The sequence below is a fragment of the Mytilus californianus genome, unplaced genomic scaffold (genome assembly GCF_021869535.1).
Source record: "Mytilus californianus isolate M0D057914Y unplaced genomic scaffold, xbMytCali1.0.p SCAF_15, whole genome shotgun sequence".
Classification (NCBI taxonomy): Eukaryota; Metazoa; Mollusca; class Bivalvia; order Mytilida; family Mytilidae; genus Mytilus; species Mytilus californianus.
Genome location: NW_026262637.1, coordinates 19,809,860 through 19,829,397, shown reverse-complemented (window position 1 = coordinate 19,829,397; position 19,538 = coordinate 19,809,860). Strand labels below are relative to the sequence as shown.

The window sequence follows — 19,538 nt, the reverse complement described above, 5'->3', positions numbered from 1 at the left end:
CTGGCTTTGCTGGTAATGTTGTTGATGTGTTCTCCCCAGTCTAGTTCGCTTGTGATGGTGCAGCCCAGGTACTTAATTGATGTTTCATGTTTTAGTACATGATCATGTAATACATAGTCCCATTTGATTGGCTTTTTCTTTCTGGAGACAGTCAGTACGCTACACTTTTCTGGGTGAAACTCCATCTTCCACTTTTCCTCCCATAGTGCCAGTTTATCAAGGTCTGACTGTAGGTGTCGGCAATCAGTATCTGAGGCGATGGTTAAGTAGACTACTGTGTCATCAGCAAAGAGACGAACTGTTGATTTTAGGTCATTCGCTAGGTCATTTATGTAAAACAAAAATAGACTAGGGCCTAGGACTGAACCTTGTGGAACTCCAGATTCTACCTTTGCTCTGTCTGACTGTTCACCCTCAACTACTACTACTTGGGTTCTATTTGTCAGGAACGCTTCTATCCAGCTGTTGGTCTTTCCACTGATTCCATAGTGATTGAGTTTATGTAGGAGCAGGCTATGGGATACCTTATCGAATGCTTTTGAGAAGTCTAGTATTAGTAGGTCAGACTGTTTTCCCAATTCAAGGTACTTCGTTAAGTCATCAATGCATTCTAAGAGTTGCGTCTCGCAGGATCGTTTACTTCGAAATCCATGTTGTAGTGGATAAAGGATGTTGTTTGCCTCTGCGTGTTTCATAATATGGCTGGTAACAATATGTTCGATGATCTTGCAGCAAATACATGTAAGAGATATTGGTCTGTAATTTGCTGGGATGTACTTTTGACCCTTTTTGTATGCTGGTGTGACTGTAGCTGTCCGCCAGTCATCTGGAACTTTGCCGGTCTCCATTGAAACATTAAATATGATGGTAAGTATGGGAGCGATTTCGCTGGCAAGTTCTTTGAGTATCATTGGTCTGATGTTATCCGGTCCAGCGGCTTTGTGTGGGTTAAGGTTTCTCAATTGTTTTTCTACTCCGTTGATTGTGATAAGGATGTCTCTACAGTCAGGGTAATTTTCTGGTGAGTCGGACATATGATTTTGATTGTAGAATTCACTGTTGCTGATGTTGTTTGCTGTGGAAAATACAGATTGAAATTGTTCATTTAATATGTTTGCTTTGTTGATTGGATCTGTTTCTAAGCTACCATTTTTTCTTAGAGGTGCCACTCCACTTTTATCACTTTTTCTGTGCTTGATGTATGTCCAAAATCTTTTAGAAGGGGCATGTGTTTCTTCAGGATTCTCTGGGGTGATGATACTTTCAATATACTTCCAATATGCTTGTCTTAGGCTTTTCTGTGCTGTCTTTTTCAGTTCTTTAAATCTTGCACAATCGTCAGGATGGTTTGATTTCTTTTTCTTTTTATATGCTCGGTCTTTTCGCCTTATGAGTGATTTTATTTCCTGTGTAATCCATGGGTTCTTATCTTTGGTCTTACAGGTTTTTGCTGGTATATGTTTGTTTGTACTTGTTTCAAGACCGTCTTTAAACATTTTCCATAGCATATTTATGTCTGGTCTATCCGTATTGCTTTCTTGTTGAATAGCGTTGTGTAGATGTTTCATATCTTCCTTCATGCTGTCCCATTTCGCCCTCTTGTAGAGAGGGATTTTTCGTTGTTTCTGTTTGTTTGTTACTGGGTTGATGTTCATTTCAGCATATACAATGTCATGGTCTGATATTCCTGGTATGATATCTATTCTCATTATTTTGCTAGGACGGTTAGTGATCAAGAGGTCCAGAGTGTTCTTGTTTCTTGTAGGCTCTTGCACTAGCTGTGTTAGTCCGTTGTCGTCAAGGATTTCTGCAAAATGGTAATGTTGTTCTGTGTGCTGTGTTCCCTGGTATAGACATTTGTTTGCCCAGTTCCATCCTGGCAAATTGAAGTCCCCTCCGATCAATTGGCATGCATTTATTGCGTTGGTTCTTCTGACTGATGTTTCAAATGCTTGAAGACTTTCAACATCCGATGTTTTTGGGTTATAGTAGGCGCATATGTATAGATCTTTTGTGCCTTTCTGCTGTATCCGTGCCCAAATTATCTCACAATCTGTGTCCAGTTCTGGTACCTCAGAGCTTAAATATTTGTTGTTTATGGCTATTAGGACGCCTCCTCCGGTTTTATTTCCTTTCCTGTCTTTGCGATATATATTATATTATGGTGGAAATATTTGGCTGTTCGTAATTGATTGATCTAGCCATGTTTCTGTTGCTATTATAACATCAGGTTTGGTACTATCTATAATGTTTTCAAATTGGTGTTGTTTGTTTCTAATAGACTGACAGTTGACATTCAAAATTCGCAATGGTGTAAAGGGCTTATGTTTTTCCTTTACATTATTTCGTTTTGGTGTTGACGAATGTAGTGGCTTTCTGTTCTGTGTTTCAGTACTGTTGTTAAGAGTATTTTCCAGTGGGCTGAAGCTGTTTTCTGTTTGGATGGATGTTGAGCCGTAACACAATGAGTTGTAGTTTGGGCTGTCGCAAACAATGCAGTCCCATCTTAAAGCAGTGTTTTCGTCTGCTGTGAGGTAACTATATGTGCCACTATGAATGTCCTGACAATTGATGTGAAACCACTGGTCGCATGTGTCACATCTGACAGCTCTGTGGTCCCAGGTGACAGGTTGGTCACATGTGCCGCAGGGGTATATTGTGCTGTTGTTGTGTTGTGTTGGTCCTGGATTTGGGTTGACATCATTTGCATTTGCTAATAGTATTAATATTAAGTATGATGATATTGAGTTGCATCTGTATGGTCTTGATTTTGGTGATTTGCGCTGTTTTATCACAGTTAGCAAGCTGTTTGCTGTTATATACTGTTTGATCTGGGTTTCATCATCACTGAGTATTTGTAGTTGGTCTACTTCTGCTTTTTCTACAGCTATGTACTTTACAATTGTGATTATGATGATGATTAAGCTGGTGCTGAAACGCATTTTATTTATACAGTATAGTGATGTTAATTTGTTCTTGGTGTATTGTCTGTTAGTTACTTATTCTTGAGTTCTTGAATTGTATGAGGATGTGGATACTTCTGATCGTTGAGTGCATGTAGTAAAGACTGATAAGATAAACTCACCTAAACCCTTTACTACAGCTTCTGTCTTCAGTATTCTTTTCCTCAGTTTCTTTGCTACTAGAATAGTGACAACAGCTCTTCTTCTGAGACTTGGAGTTGTATTTCTTCAGCCTCTGTTGCAATATGGAAGCACTCTCTGTATGTATCAAGGAGTAGTTGTTTTGTGATGACTAAGCTAAGTAGGGGTCCTGGATGTACACCGTCTGCTTTGTTGATTGAGATGTTCACAGATTTTCTATAACCTCCTCTTTTTACTTTCCTTGCTCGAAAGAAGTATTTGCTGGTTTTGACTGTGTTCTTTCTTAGGCCTTGGTTAAGTTCAGATATTTTGGTGTTCAAATTTTGAATCTGTCTGGTGACAAGGAAATCTTCTACTTTGAAGATTGCTGGGTTGGTATGTCCTTTGTGTTTGTTGTAGTTAACAATTGAAAGAATGGGACCTGGTTCCTTAGACGTCAGCATCCTCATCACACATTTTGAAAATGTACATTAAATTCATTTGCTTTTCCAAGTGGATATTTTGGACAGATCTCCATGCATCTCAGTCACAGTACTTCGTTATTAAACCAAGGTTGATTGATCCAAACAAACTGTCTAGATGACAAGTTCTGGTTTATTTTCAGCAAGGTCTTCTGTGATCAAGAAATCTCAACTAACAGCTTTAGCAGCAATCTCACTCCCTTCTCACATTTTTACTGGACATGATTTGTTTTATTGTAGTTAATAAGACTAAACAGTTTTCTTTTTCTTGGTATATGTACTTGAAGAGAATGATAATCCCATTCTTCATGATTAAGTACGAGCGTTAGCGTTAGAGTCATTTGGAGATCACCAATTTACTGAAATTGTGTACTAGTATGTAAATTTTAAATCAATTTAAACTGGGACATAATACATTATAGTATAATAGTCCCAGATTAAAAGTACATATCAAAATTTCACTGATGATAGAGCCGGCAAAATAGCCACTGCCTATTTATTCTGTTATAAAAGATAAATATGCTCAGCAATGCGCACCGTAATTGACCCAATCAAATATCTCTTTTGCTCAATAACGAATACAAAATTGGATTCATTGAAAAAGAGAGGCGAAAGATACCAAAGGGACATTCAAACTCAAATATTCGGGGTTTTTTTTTAATATACACACGGGATCGCGTGATGTATTTAGGAGTTTCAGAACAATTTGTAAAACGTCTAGAAGACATTGAGGAAAATATAACTTCCGGCTAGTTGCAATTTGACAGCATGATATTTCAACACGAAATACAAGTAATTCACTAGCTATTATAGGTTGATGTCTGCATGATCGCATTTTTATATATAAGGGATGATAAAGAATTTAGGAACTTATCATGAAATAAATCCATTCCATCGTTTCTTCGGATTCATCTCACAAGCTCTTCTTTAGTTTTTGGACCCAATCGGCAATCCTTCTCTTGCTCCACAATGTTTCAGAAGAAAGTGCATGTGACTTATCCAGACCCAATTGACTAATACATGATATTGTATCACATCACCCTCATTTGTATTCAAAGTTGTCTTGTATGTGAAGCTTGCTTAGACGATTTAAGACAACTGTTATCTGGTTAAACAGGCTCGGTTACTTACATTTTTAGCTGGTTACCTTTCAGCTTAATTAGCTTGATTTTGGGCTATGAAAAGTCATCTCCCTTTGACACTTTTCAAAAGAATTATTGCAAATTATAGTCAGCAGTGTTTCTAGTATTTAGATATGTGTTGATGGTCAAATATGAGAATTTCACAGACAAGTGTTATTTGTGAAAGTTATCACAAGTGTTTCTTGTGAAAAAATACTATGATTTTGTGAGACAGCCCTTCCAATTCTTTTATTTTTGACACTCCTCAGTCCTCCACAATGTTGATGTCTTTAATTTCACTTCAGAGAATCATAACCTTCTTAGTGTTTCCCCTATCACACAAAAAGGGCATGGTAACTTAATTGAAAAAGGGCATCTAGAGCATGCTAAAATTTATAAAAAGGGCACCTATAGTGTAAGGAAAATTAACAAAAGAGCACCTACAGTATGCTGAAAACAAGAAAGGCAATAAATTGTCATATTGCATTGGTAAAGTATGAATCCGGGCCCATTCACGTTCGCACCCCGGGTCCGTTCGCACCCTTTTTATACGACCGCAAAAATTAAAAATTTTTTGGTCGTATATTGGTATGACGTTGGCGTCGTCGTCGTCGTCGTCGTCGTTGTCGTCGTCGTCGTCGTCCAGCGTCGTCTGGCGTCGTCCGAAGACACATTGGTTTTCGCACTCTAACTTTAGTTTAAGTGAATGGATCTCCATGAAATTTCACCATAAGGTTCAATACCACGAAAGGAAGGTTGGGATTGATTTTGGGGGTTATGGTACCAACAGTTAAGGAATTAGGGGCCAAAAAGGGGCCAAAAATAAGCATTTTTGTAACTTTCAGACAATAACTTGTGTGTAAGTGTATGGATCTCTCTGACATTGTACCACAAGGTTCCATATCACAAAGGGAAGGCTGTAATTGATTTTGGGGGTAATTGCCTCAAAATTTTAGGAATTAGGGGCCAAAAAAGGGGCAAAAAACAAGCATTTTTCTAGTTTCATGACAATAACTTGTGTGTAAGTGTTTGGATATTTCTGAAATTGTACTACAAGGTTCCATATCACAAAGGGAAAGCTGAAATTGAGTTTGGGGGTGATTGCCCGAAACGTTTAGGAATTGGGGGCCAAAAAGGGGCCAAAAATAAGCATTTTTCTAGTTTCCAGACAATAACTTGTGTTCAAGTGTATGGATCTCTCTGAAATTGTACTGCAAGGTACCATACCACAAAGGGAAGGCTGGGATTGAGTTTGGGGGTGATGAATCATAAGGGGGTTCAAAAAATTTGGGGGGGGATTTTTTTTTTTTTTTTTTTTTCTTTTTTTCCTTTTTTTTTTCTTTTAAAATTTTCCATTTTAAGTTGGTTATTTCTGATTTATATTTAAAAGCAAATAATAATGATATGGTAGGAGATACATACCAAACAGGATGTGTAAATTATTATATAATAAGTATTGTGCAATAGCAAGAAATTTTCAATTGCACAGTATTGCACAATAGCAAGAAATCTTCAATTGCACAGTATTGCGCAATAGCAAGAAATCTTCAATTTAACAGTATTGCGCAATAGCAAGAAATATCCAATAGCACAATATTGCGCAATAGCAAGAAATTGTCAATTGTACAGTATTGCGCAATAGCAAGAAATATTCAATTGCACAGTATTGTGCAAAAGAAGATACTTCGTATAAATTGCTTATTTCTTGATCAATTTCAATGGGGTTTTATTCTTGAATTCTTGGAGTTCTTTAATATGCTGAATCTAACCGTGTATTAAGTTTTTGGATTTTGGGCCCCGTTTTTAAATTGGTCCACATTGAGGTCCAAAGGGTCCAAAATTTAACTTTGTTTGATTTCATCAAAAATTGAATTATTGGGGTTCTTTGATATGCCGATTCTAACCGTGTATTTAGATTTTTAATTTTGGGTCCCGTTTTTTAAATTGGTCTACATTAAGGTCCAAAGGGTCCAAAATTAAACTTAGTTTGATTTTAACAAAAATTGAATTCTTAGGGTTCTTTGATATGCTGAATCTAAACATGTGTTTAGATTTTTGATTATGGGCCCAGTTTTCAAGTTGGTCGAAGTTGGGGTCCAAAATTAAACTTTGTTTGATTTCAACAAAAATTGAATATAAGGGGTTCTTTGATATGCTGAATCTAAACATGTATTTAGATTTTAGATTTTTGCCCAGTTTTCAAGTTGGTCCAAATTGGGGTCCAAAATTAAACTTTGTTTGATTTCAACAAAAATTGAATATATGGGGTTCTTTGATATGCTGAATCTTACCATGTATTTAGATTTTTTATTTGTGGGCCCGCTATCAAATTGGTTCATATTGAGGTCAAAAGGGTCCAAAATTAAACTTTGTTTGATTTCATCAAAAATTGAATAATTGGGGTTCTTTGATATGCCAAATCTAACCGTGTATTTAGATTTTTAATTTTGGGTCCTGTTTTTTAAATTGTCTACATTAAGGTCCAAAGGGTCCAAAATTAAACTTAGTTTGATTTTAACAAAAATTGAATTTTTGGGGTTCTTTGATATGCTGAATCTAAACATGTGTTTAGATTTTTGATTATGGGACCAGTTTTCAAGTTTGTCCAAGTTGGGGTCCAAAATTAAACTTTGTTTGATTTCAACAAAAATTGAATATATGGGGTTATTTGATATGCTGAATCTAACCATGTATTTTGATTTTGGACATTGGACCATAATAGGTAAATTAAAAAAATTGAAGTTCTTAGACCACATTCTTTCTGTGTCAGAAACCTATGCTGTGTCAAATATTTAATCACAATCCAAATTCAGAGCTGTATCAAGCTTGAATGTTGTGTCCATACTTGCCCCAACTGTTCAGGGTTCGACCTCTGCGGTCGTATCAAGCTGCGCCCAGCGAAGCATTTTATTATTGATTTTGTGTTAAATAATTTTTCAATCGTATTTTGGTTAGTGTATTGCTATAAATATTTTTTTTGTTCATTGTTTTAAAATGAAGTGACTTTCTAAAAACGATTTTTGTGTTGTATAATTTTTATACGGCTGCAAAAATTTTTGCGGTCGTATATTGGTATGACGTTGGCGTCGTCAATTTTCGTCGTCCGAAGACACATTGGTTTTTCACACTCTAACTTTAGTTTAAGTGAATGGATCTCTATGAAATTTTACCATAAGGTTCAATACCACAAAAGGAAGGTTGGGATTGATTTTGGGGGTTATGGTACTAACAGTTAAGGAATTAGGGGCCAAAAAGGGGCCAAAATTAAGCATTTTTGTAACTTCCAGACATAACTTGTGTGTTAGTATATGGATCTCTCTGACATTGTGCCACAAGGTTCCATATCACACAGGGAATGCTGGGATTGATTTTTTGGGTAATTGCCTCCAAATATTAGGAATTAGGGGCCAAAAAAGGGGCAAAAAACAAGCATTTTTCTAGTTTCATGACAATAACTTGTGTGTAAGTGTATGGATCTTTCTGAAATTGTACTACAAGGTTTCATATCACAAATTTAAGGAAAAGCTGGAATTGAGTTTGGGAGTAATTGCCCAAAACGTTTAGGAATAAGGGGCCAAAAAGGGGCCAAAAATAAGCATTTTTCTAGTTTCCAGACAATAACTTGTGTTCAAGTGTATGGATCTCTCTGAAATTGTACCACAAGGTTCCATATCACACAGGGAATGCTGGGATTGATTTTGGGGGTAATTGCCTCAAAATATTAGGAATTAGGGGCCAAAAAAGGGGCAAAAAACACGCATTTTTCTAGTTTCATGATAATAACTTGTGTGTAAGTGTATGGATCTTTCTGAAATTGTACTACAAGGTTCCATATCACAAAGGGAAAGCTGGAATTGAGTTTGGGGGTAATTGCCCAAAATGTTTAGGAATTGGGGGTCAGAAAGGGGCCAAAAATAAGCATTTTTCTAGTTTCCAGACAATAACTTGTGTTCAAGTGTATGGATCTCTCTGAAATTGTACTGCAAGGTACCATACCACAAAGGGAAGGCTGGGATTGAGTTTGGGGGTGATGAATCATAAGGGGGTTCAAAAAATTGGGGGGGGGGGGATTTTTTTTTTTTTTTTCCTTTTTTTTTTCTTTTAAAATTTTCATTTTAAGTTGGTTATTTCTCTGTTTTATATTTAAAAGCAAATAATAATGATATGGTAGGAGATACACACCAAACAGGATGTGTAAATTATTATATAATAAGAATTGTGCAATAGCAAGAAATTTTCAATTGCACAGTATTGCACAATAGCAAATTGTGGTAGTTGGCCTTGAGAAATATTGAAATTAAAATGCCAACTGACTGATTTTACTGGGGAAAATTATTATGGCAGTCAATTATGAGGTTTATTAATAATTAACGGATTAGTGACCCATCTGATGGCGATAAGCGGATTAACTGTAATCACAACTTTATAACACCTGTTGTAAATGTTAATTAGCTGAGGGCCATAAACTTGCCAGAAACATGAAGACAGGAAGAAAGGGCATTTTTTGAGATAATGGCGTCATTAAGACAAAAAAGGGCATGGCGTCTATCCATGCTAAACATGCTTGGGGGAAACACTGCTTCTTCATGTACTTGAAGTGCCAACTTTTTCTCATTCAACCGAACCTATTGTCCTTATTTGTGTATCAGCATATATCAGTTGCTAAAATGATAGCTTTCCTCCAATAAACGACTTTGTCTATCCAATTGAATCATTTGTGCAAGTGAAAAATTTATTTCTTCTACACCGTCCTGACTATATTTAAGTCCGTATGATTTATCCTACAGGCTAAGCTCTATATGCAAATGTACATCTTACAAAAATGTAACTTTATTTTTCATCCTTTTATTATCAACATCATTTAACTACATCATTGTCATGTATGCTGGAGTGGAATTAAAATTGAGAATGGAAATGGGGAATGTGTCAAAGAGACAACAACCCGACCATAGAACAGACAACAGCAGAAGGTCACCAACAGGTCTTCAATGCAGCGAGAAATTCCCGCACCCGGAGGCGTCCTTCAGCTGGCCCCTAAACAAATATATATACTAGTTCAGTGATAATGAACGCCATACTAAACTCCAAATTGTACACAAGAAACTAAAATTAAAAATAATACAAGACTAACAAAGGCTAGAGGCTCCTGACTTGGGACAGGCGCAAAAATGCGGCGGGGTTAAACATGTTTATGAGATCTCAACCCTCCCCCTATACCTCTAGCCAATGTAGAAAAGTAAACGCATAACAATACGCACATTAAAATTCAGTTCAAGAGAAGTCCGAGTCTGATGTCAGAAGATGTAACCAAAGAAAATAAACAAAATGACAATAATACATAAATAACAACAGACTACTAGCAGTTAACTGACATGCCAGCTCCAGACTTCAATTAAACTGATTGAAAGATTATGTCTTCATCATATGAATATCAGGCACAATCCTTCCCGTTAGGGGTTTAGTATCATACCATCATAACATATATGAGAAGAACATAACCCGTGTCATGCCAACAACTGGTTTTTAAATAAATGTGTTTAGTCTTCCAATCTTTGTTGATTAATGTATGATCAAATATTTTTCTGTAGTAATAAATAAATGAGTGTACACGTAACTAGTTTATGAACATGTCTTTATAGATTTAAAGTGATTTTTAATCTGTGGATCAACCATGACGACCAAAGAAAGAAGACAGTTATGATGGGATTAAATGATGAAAAGGTCCTTAGGAGTTTCCTCCTTAAACCAGCAATCCACTAGTAGTAAGGTCCAAAGATTAAATCCACCTTCCGCAGAAGTCAGGAAAGCTGGACCTTATCTGTTAGGTAACAAATATATAGAATAAGACAAGATAAATTCTACAGATTTTGTTAATTTTATTAAAGGATGTTTCGATTGTAGACTAGAAATTTGAAGTAAGGTCCAAAGATTAAACCCATCTTCCACAGAAGAAGGGGAAAGCTGGACTTTTTATCTACATGAATATAGTACTAGCAAGGATCTCTAAAAAAAATCATGAGATTTTGGTCATTTTATGACAACTTAAATAGTCGGGGTCATTTTTTTAAAACTCAGATTCATACCAGAAATCACATCATAAACAAACCCTATGTAACATTCGACATGTAAACACCTTAGAAATCACTCATGCTACATGATAAAAACAGGAAAGATGATTCGTAAGAAGCCAAGAATTCAAAGTTCTTATGGTAAGGTCAGTTTATCAGAAAAAATTATCATTTTACCAGTCTTCACCATAAACTTTTGAATCTACAGACCCAATGCTGAATTTTACGAAAATTTTAGTTAGATTCTATTGGCCTGTAGAGATCATTTTTAAAGGCCCGACAGCATTTTTACAAGCCTGGGCTGGTGGGCCTGTGGTTGAGCACCATGACTGTTTTACACAGTAAGATACTTCTTGATAATTGATATTTATTGAAGACAGATTTTAATGAAAATGTCTCAAGTTGGCTTCATATAATAATATTATGAAATCTTATTATAGGACCACGACAAGGATCTTCTCCTGTCAGAAGTATCGTACAGTGTTTGGCAAGGAAAGATGGGACAGATAAATTCTACACTATAAAGGTATTATAAAATGGTTGCCGTGCTGGCAATCTTTGTTTTGCTTTTATATGTATAACAAGTATAAAGTCCAAGTCTGTTTCCATTGCTGTTTTGAAGCTATACAATGTTGGCCAAAATTTTATCAGTGTGTTTTGCAGACAATACATCTTGAGCTAACTTCTCAAACTTTGTACAAATCCCAGCAAAAATAAGATTTTCAAGTTTAGAACCAAAAATCAAGCAGAAGTAAAACAAAAATTGAAAAACATATTAGCATAAATGTATTACAAGGTTATGAATCTTCATCAAATATGGCAAACTTCTTTTTTGTTTTCAGGAGAATAATTGCTTTTAATGACCATTGTTCCTGGTCAAAACTTTGTATTATAACAAAAACAAACAGACTTAACACGTTGAATGTAATTACCATGTAGAGTAGGGGTAGTATAATGAAAAAGTAGTGCTGATTACAGAAAATATAGAATTAATTATTGTAAAGTAAAGAGTGGATGCTCTACTTTGTTATTTTAAAATTAATTATTATATTTTTTGACGAGAATACAACAGACCACACCAACTCCTCTTAGAAAATATACAAAGACATCAACTACCAACATAAAGCTTTTCTACTGTTTTGTATTGAGTACAACTAAATTCTATATTTTCCTACATTGTACGAATATCGTTTTTATCCTGCAATTGAATATTGATCTTAAATGTAAAGTTTTTTTCCAATACAAATTGTTGTGGAATGAAATCAAGATGACTTAAACACGGACCGCAATAAGGACCCCAAATTGAACTGTTTTCTAAACAGTAATTTGAACAAAACCGTTTGCTCGCAACGAAAGCTGGATACCAGGAGACTATAATCATCTAGTATATGTTTATCGGTTTATGTTACATTTGTATCTGTCATCCTGTATTTGCATAGTAGAAAGGTCAATTGCAGGATAAATTACGCGACTGATTTCAATCCCATGTGACCAGTAAGGAATTGTTGATGACACTTGTAGAAGTTTATGTCAATTTTTGCTTTACTATTGCATGGTCTATGTTATAGATTTTAACCCTGTCTGACCCGAGAGAAGAGAGCCAAGATGATAGACAAGGGAAAATGTTGTTACACACAGAATATTCTTTGTTGTCTTTACTTCACAATCAGGATGGAGTTGTACATCATCATGGACTGTTTAAGGTAAAACTAATCTTCATTCAAATCATGTTCACATAATGACTTTAATACTGTAAAATCTGAAATTATACATGTTTTTATTAATGTACTGTGATACGGGGATCATTGCAATCCTTAAAATTATCCTCTGAGTTTTTGCTAGAACTTTTCTACTACAACATGTATAAAAAGCATATTAAGTTATTATCACATTGTTTGAAGTTGTTTGAGATTCCCATTAATAAATGCATGCAATAAATTCTGAATATGTGGTATCTTCCCTGAAATTGAACATAAAGTTTTGTGAGTAGGTGAATTTAAAGCTGAATTACTCCTGATAAATTAAGAATAGATATAATAATATACTGATTTTAGTGCACAAAACGTTTCATGATTAACCTCATTCAGGTATTCTCAAGATCAAAAGTTTTGAAGGTCAAATGCATAGAACTCTTAAGAGCATCAGAACATAAAAAAGCTAGACAGACCATAGAAAACAACTCAAGGCTATTCCACTAACTTTGCCACTACAAACAAGAGGTTATTGATGCCAGCTTAGTTACCATACAAAATAAATGTATTAATTTTTGTCTCGCCTTGCGAGACATAGGTATGACTATCCAGCGGCTGTGATGGCAATGGCATAAACTATTTGTATAAAGCTTTGTATTTCAGAAGGTTGGAGACCTGTATGCTTCATAACTTGTATGCAGATACCTTATATTACAAAGTTTCCGTCTATCATATGCAAGGATCCGGAAATTTTTTCACACAATTTCGGTCATTTTGAGATGTCTTAAAAGTTGGTGCCCTTTTTTCAAATTGTGGATATCGAATGGTCACTAGATTCATAGCATCAACGAATTTGTATTGGCTGTTTCATTGCATTTTCTTTGTGAATTTTCTTACCATTTTACTCAAAACTTTCAAGAACAGTTTAGGGAAGGCAACAGTTTAAATTTGAAATGATTTTAATGACTCAAAATGGTTAGTTTCTCAGACATTGCTAACGTTTCTTTCGATTTTAGACGAAAATTTAAACCGGAAGTTTTGCGACAATTCTAAAGTACGATTAATTCCGGATTCATTTCCAGAATATTGTTTTGTTTATCAAATTGACAGAAAATCACCCGGTTTTAAATTTGATTACCTTTGAAAGTGTTTGAATATAATAGAAATTAGTTGCACTCGTTTAATTAAGCATGAAATTATTATGCATTTTACGATTACAACATGTAAGTGTCCTATCTGCTGAAGACAATTTCACGCATGCGTATTACATAGTAAATAAAGTACATGTGTTACTCGTGAAAAATTACTTTTTTATACGATCGCAAAAAAATTTTTGTGGTCGTATATTGGTATGACGTTGGCGTCATCGTCGTCGTCGTCCGAAGACACATTAGTTTTCGCACTCTAACTTTAGTTTAAAGGGAAACTTCGCAAAAAAATGAAAAATTGATATTATGTTGATTATGTATAAAAAACCACAAATTCATAAATATTAAAGTTTAATTCTGCTAGATAAGAGATCACCATTGATTTTAAATTTAGAGTATCACTTCTCCGCGTGCGGCCATTTTGACATCATCCCTGAATAGAGACCACGATATATCTATAAACCACAAAGGACCAAAACAAGCAGTAACCTAACGTAGCCGTAATTGAGTGTCGATATCTTGTCAAGCGTACGGTTGTTTTACCCGACAAGGAAAGCCTAAACAGTTTCCCGGGTCACAAAAAAAGATTATAATAGACATGGTTGTGCATGCAACCTTTCCTAACTAACTTTATACAGAAAATGTAATAATATATAATTTTTTTTTAATAACTAGTACTATGGTCTGTCGTTTTGAAACTGTTTTTTTTTACTAAGTTTTTGAAACAAGAAATGTTAATGGAAATTAGTTAAAAAGTTCAAAGTGATAAATTAAGTGTTCCGTGTAAAAATGTTTTCGAAAATCTAGTGTGTTCATAATTCATTTATGTAATAATCTTATTTAAATAAATTCGGACCTTCCCTTATCTGATCACCAGCATCGCTAAAGGAATTGTTCCCAGAGGTATTGCGAGTTGACACGTCCAGGTATTCAAGCGATTTCTTGTCGGGCTTTAAAACTCTTATTACACAATTACATAAAGCAAGTTCGTGCATCACTTCACCTCTGAGGGTATTGAGAAGTGTACACGGCCGATAACTTGTAACTTTCCATTTAGAAACTATCAGGTGAATATACATCTTTGTCTTGCGTGTCCGATAGTGATATGCTAGTCTTTACTAAACCATAGATATAATAGCCATTATATATATGACTAAACTCATACGCTTGTTCATAAATAACATTTATGATGTAAAGAACATTTATGAAAATCTAAATAATTCCAAAAAAAGATTTGATAAAATAAAAATATATTTACATATTTTCCAAACGTAAATTGGGGAAAATGTAAGTAATTACTCGTTGTCAATAATTATGGACATTTTGAAACGTACAAATATTGATTTAACAAAATGTACGCACTTGTCGATCATTGGATTATACGCCTAGATAGAAGGTTACGGAACTATAGATAGTCGCAATTTAGAATATATACATGTATATTGAATATACGAGAGAAACATCCAAAACAAATCTGATTTAAATACAGGTCGATATCTTAGTGTCTCATAAGTCTATTCTAAGGCTGGATATTTGATCTCTGTTTTTATTATGAATTGTTGTATATATATATTGTTTGATCAAATATGTGACACTATAATAAAAGATTTATTTTATTTATTTTATTTATTTTATTTATTTTATTTATTTTATTTATTTTATTTTATTTATTTTATTTATTTTATTTATTTTATTTATTTTATTTATTTTATTTATTTTATTTATTTATATCTAACTTGCTTTGGTTCATCAAAGTTATGCACATAGTAAAATCACAGATTTTTATTTCCATAAGATTATTTTGAACAGTTTAAGAAAGTCGTCATCATCTCAATGGTTGTGTATTATATATAATAATGTAATAATGTGAACATGGTTCTATTATACCTCATGTCAATTTTCCTGTTCCGACATGCATGTAATATATATGCCACTGGACGTACACTAATGATCCCCAAAAAGCTTATTTGAAGAAATAAAGAAACTTCACTCCGAATTGACTGATAGTAGATGTGTTAACGTCTGGTCAGCTAGAAGGTTGATTAATTTATTTAGTTAGCTTAAAAGGGAGGGGGGATAAACCATTCCTAATATTGCACTTATGCATAAAATATTAAATGAGAGTAATATAAGAGAAAATATAAATACGAAAAGTCGCATATCTGGTAAAAAAAAGTCTCACAGGCAACTATAGAATTTCACGTACACTTGTCATTCTTAATCGATGGGGGTGGGGGGTGAAGTATATCGAAAGTTACAAAATAAGAACGTTGTATTTTTGAATTTACATGAAGAATTCTGATCTTGGGCGTATGTTTCTTTTTTTTTAAGTTCAGTGATTTAAATTGAGAGAAAAAAATATAGTCAGAATTTAAATTGTACCGGCAATTTCCACCTAAGACTCCTCTAAAATCATGAATGGTCATGCTTCACAATCATCAGAATTTTCTTTGCATTGGTACATTCTGTATCGGTAGTGATTTACCTTGACATTTCCGGGTATAACAGAGCTACTTGTATATTACCTGTATGTGGTTAGGTGACGTCCCATGAGGTCTTACGTATACAGGTTCACATTTATAATGGTTTCTGATATAACAAGGTTTTATGACATTCACACTTCTGCATGTTCTGTATACCAAATTCTTATCTTATTTTCAGACCAAACGAGGATATGAATATTTTCCAGGAAAAATATTGAGTATCAAAGTATCAAATTAATTTCGGGATTTTTTTCTTTCTTGGTATTAAATCACAGAAGCTTAAAGAAAATACTGCTTGTCCGCTTTAGGTGTATTCTTGTCAGTTAAGACTGACATATATGTCTCTGGTATAAAGTGGGTTTATGAATGAATGATAAGTCTTGCAAAGGTACAAGATATAAAGCACATTCAAAATTGATTCCTCCGGTCTGTCTCCATTCAAAAAAGGAAAGTTGACGTTAGATTGATTCTGTTATTTTTTTTAAACATCGTTGGTCAAATAGCTAAAGTATGTATACGTTGTGAGATTTTAAATATTTTAATAAGGGCATTCCCGATTAGGTAAATGTAGATCGCTGTGGACGGACCAAGCTATATTAATCATGTAACCGCGATAATTTTCTCTAAACATTGAAATATTCACGGTTAATACCCATGATAATTTGAAAAAGTAAGTACAGTGTTTGGTTTGTAAGCTCGTTTTCGTGGGCCATTTTTATTTGTAAAATTATTTAATTGAAAGTAATTTAGAATTTCGATGTTACAACAAAATACTCACCTATCTATTTTAAAATTAAGCTTACGCAGAATATAAAAGATATACATGTATATAACGGCGATTCAGGTATTTTGCCACCATATTCCTCCCCAAATAATTAATGTTTTTATCATTCATACGAAATGTTGTTCACACCTGTAACGGTGAACCGTGTTGGCTAAAATTCACTGAGTGAAGATCAAAAGAATAGAATTACAGAATGCTAATCTTTTAATTACCTTGAATTTAACCACGCATTCAACAGGTGGTCACTTAGTGTCACAGTACAATACACATTGTATTTACACAGTACTAGACTGAAGTAAAAGCCTTCAGGTGAGAATACAAACATGCATTTGTAAAACAATATCAGTTATATATGTTTGTTCAAAATATCCGTCGGAAAAAAAATTCATGAAAATATATTCTATTGTATGATTTACTTTTATTACTTTAATCATATCAGAAATCCTTTAAATATAAATTGTACATTTTAATTTTGAAAGTTGCACGGCGGATCACTTTACTTTCTTAATTATTAGTTGGTTAATAGCTACGCCAAAAGTCGTCGATGCGCTTTAAATCGCGTTATTAGATGATTAACGAACAAGACTTACAACGAGATTTATTCACTCCCGGCATGCAAAAAGACTTAAACTACGTCACATAAGTCAGGAAGTTGGAATAAATTAAATTATTGATTTCCAATTTTCTTCTTTATTAGTGTTCATATCCAGATAAAACTTGGTAAATATGTTTTTTATGGTATTATGAACAAAATAAGATGAAAGGTAAAAAATCGCGAATTTTCCCTTTAAGTGAATGGATCTCTATGAAATTTTACCATACGGTTCAATACCACAAAAGGAAGGTTGGGATTGATTTAGGGGGTTATGGTACCAACAGTTAAGGAATTAGGGGCCAAAAAGGGGCCAAAAATAAGCATTTTTGTAACTTCCAGACATTACTTGTGTGTTAGTGTATGGATCTCTCTGACATTGTACCACAAGGTTCCATATCACAAAAGGAATGCTGGGATTGATTTTGGGGGTAATTGCCTCAAAATTTTAGGAATTAGGGGCCAAAAAAGGGGCAAAAAACAAGCATTTTTCTAGTTTCATGACAATAACTTGTGTGTAAGTGTATGGATCTCTCTGACATTGTACCACAAGGTTCCATATCACAAAGGGAATGCTGTTATTGATTTTGGGGGTAATTGCCTCCAAATTTTAGGAATTAGGGGCAAAAAAGGGGCAAAAAACAAGCATTTTTCTAGTTTCATGACAATAACTTGTGTGTAAGTGTATGGATCTCTCTGACATTGTATCACAAGGTTCCATATCACAAAGGAAATGCTGGGATTGATTTTGGGGGTAATTGCCTCCAAATTTTAGGAATTAGGGGACAAAAAGGGACAAAAAACAAGCATTTTTCTAGTTTCATGACAATAACTTGTGTGTAAGTGTATGGATCTTTATGAAATTGTACTACAAGGTTCCATATCACAAAGGGGAAGCTGGAATTGAGTTTGGGGGTAATTGCCCAAAGAGTTTAGGAATAAGGGGCCAAAAAGGGGCCAAAAATAAGCATTTTTCTAGTTTCCAGACAATAACTTGTGTTCAAGTGTATGGATCTCTTTAAAATTGTACTGCAAGGTACAATACCACAAAGGGAAGGCTGGGATTGATTTTGGGGGTAATTGCCTCAAAATTTTAGGAATAAGGGGCCATAAAAGGTAAAAAAAACAAGCATTTTTCTAGTTTCAGGACAATAACTTGTGTGTAAGTGTATGGATCTTTATGAAATTGTACTGCAAAGTTCCATATCACAAAGGGTAAGCTGGGTTTTAGTTTGGGGGTAATTGCCCTTAACGTTTAGGAATTTGGGGCCAAAAAGGGGCTAAAAAACAAGCATTTTTCTAGTTTCCAGACAATAACTTGTGTTCAAGTGTATGGATCTCTCTGAAATTGTACTGCAAGGTACCATACCACAAAGGGAAGGCTGGGATTGAGTTTGGGGGTGATGAATCATAAGGGGGTTCAAAAAATATTGGGGGGGGGGGATCTTTTTTTTCTTTAAAATTTTCCATTTTAAATTGGTTATTTCTGATTTATATATAAAAGCAAATAAAAATGATATGGTTTGAATAGGTAAATTAAAAATTTTTAAGTTCTTAGACCACTTTCATTCTGTGTCAGAAACCTATGCTGTGTCAAATATTTAATTACAATCCAAATTCAGTGCTGTATCAAGCTTGAATGTTGTGTCCATACTTGCCCCAACTGTTCAGGGTTCGACCTCTGCGGTCGTATCAAGCTGCGCCCCAGCGGAGCATTTTATTCTACGTAAATTAAATTAAGTTTTAATTCTCAAATCAGAATTATTGATTGTCTTTGTTAAAAAGTAATTAGATAATGAATACAGCTGTCATGGAATTTTAATTTCTTTATGATATTAGTTCTGAGCTTGTGATCATTGTCAGGTGTGAATTAAAGTCACAGGTAAAAAGTGATTAGCGATCATTAGCCAATATTTCCCAGAGGCATGATATAGTTATTAGGAGGGCCTTCAGGATTATCAAACTATACTGGAGTGGCAGTTTTATTACAGGAAAGGGATTTTAAAACAAAAAAAAAATGCAAAATGGCGATTAAGAAACCCAATCTCACTGAAATGACCGAAATTGTTTCTGCAAAAAATAAAAT

General features: G+C 34.3%; 1 protein-coding gene across 1 annotated transcript in view; it reads left to right on the top strand.

Moving 5' to 3' along the window:
- Positions 1–4,302: 4,302 nt before the first annotated feature.
- The window catches only part of LOC127725601 (serine/threonine-protein kinase 40-like), a 29,273-nt gene continuing 14,037 nt past the window's right edge, over positions 4,303–19,538 (top strand). The window contains exons 1-4 of the mRNA XM_052232687.1: positions 4,303–4,357; positions 10,326–10,511; positions 11,195–11,280; positions 12,323–12,457. Of these exons, the coding sequence (XP_052088647.1) occupies positions 10,397–10,511; positions 11,195–11,280; positions 12,323–12,457 (336 nt within the window). The 5' untranslated portion in view covers positions 4,303–4,357; positions 10,326–10,396. The remainder of the gene's footprint in view (positions 4,358–10,325; positions 10,512–11,194; positions 11,281–12,322; positions 12,458–19,538) is intronic.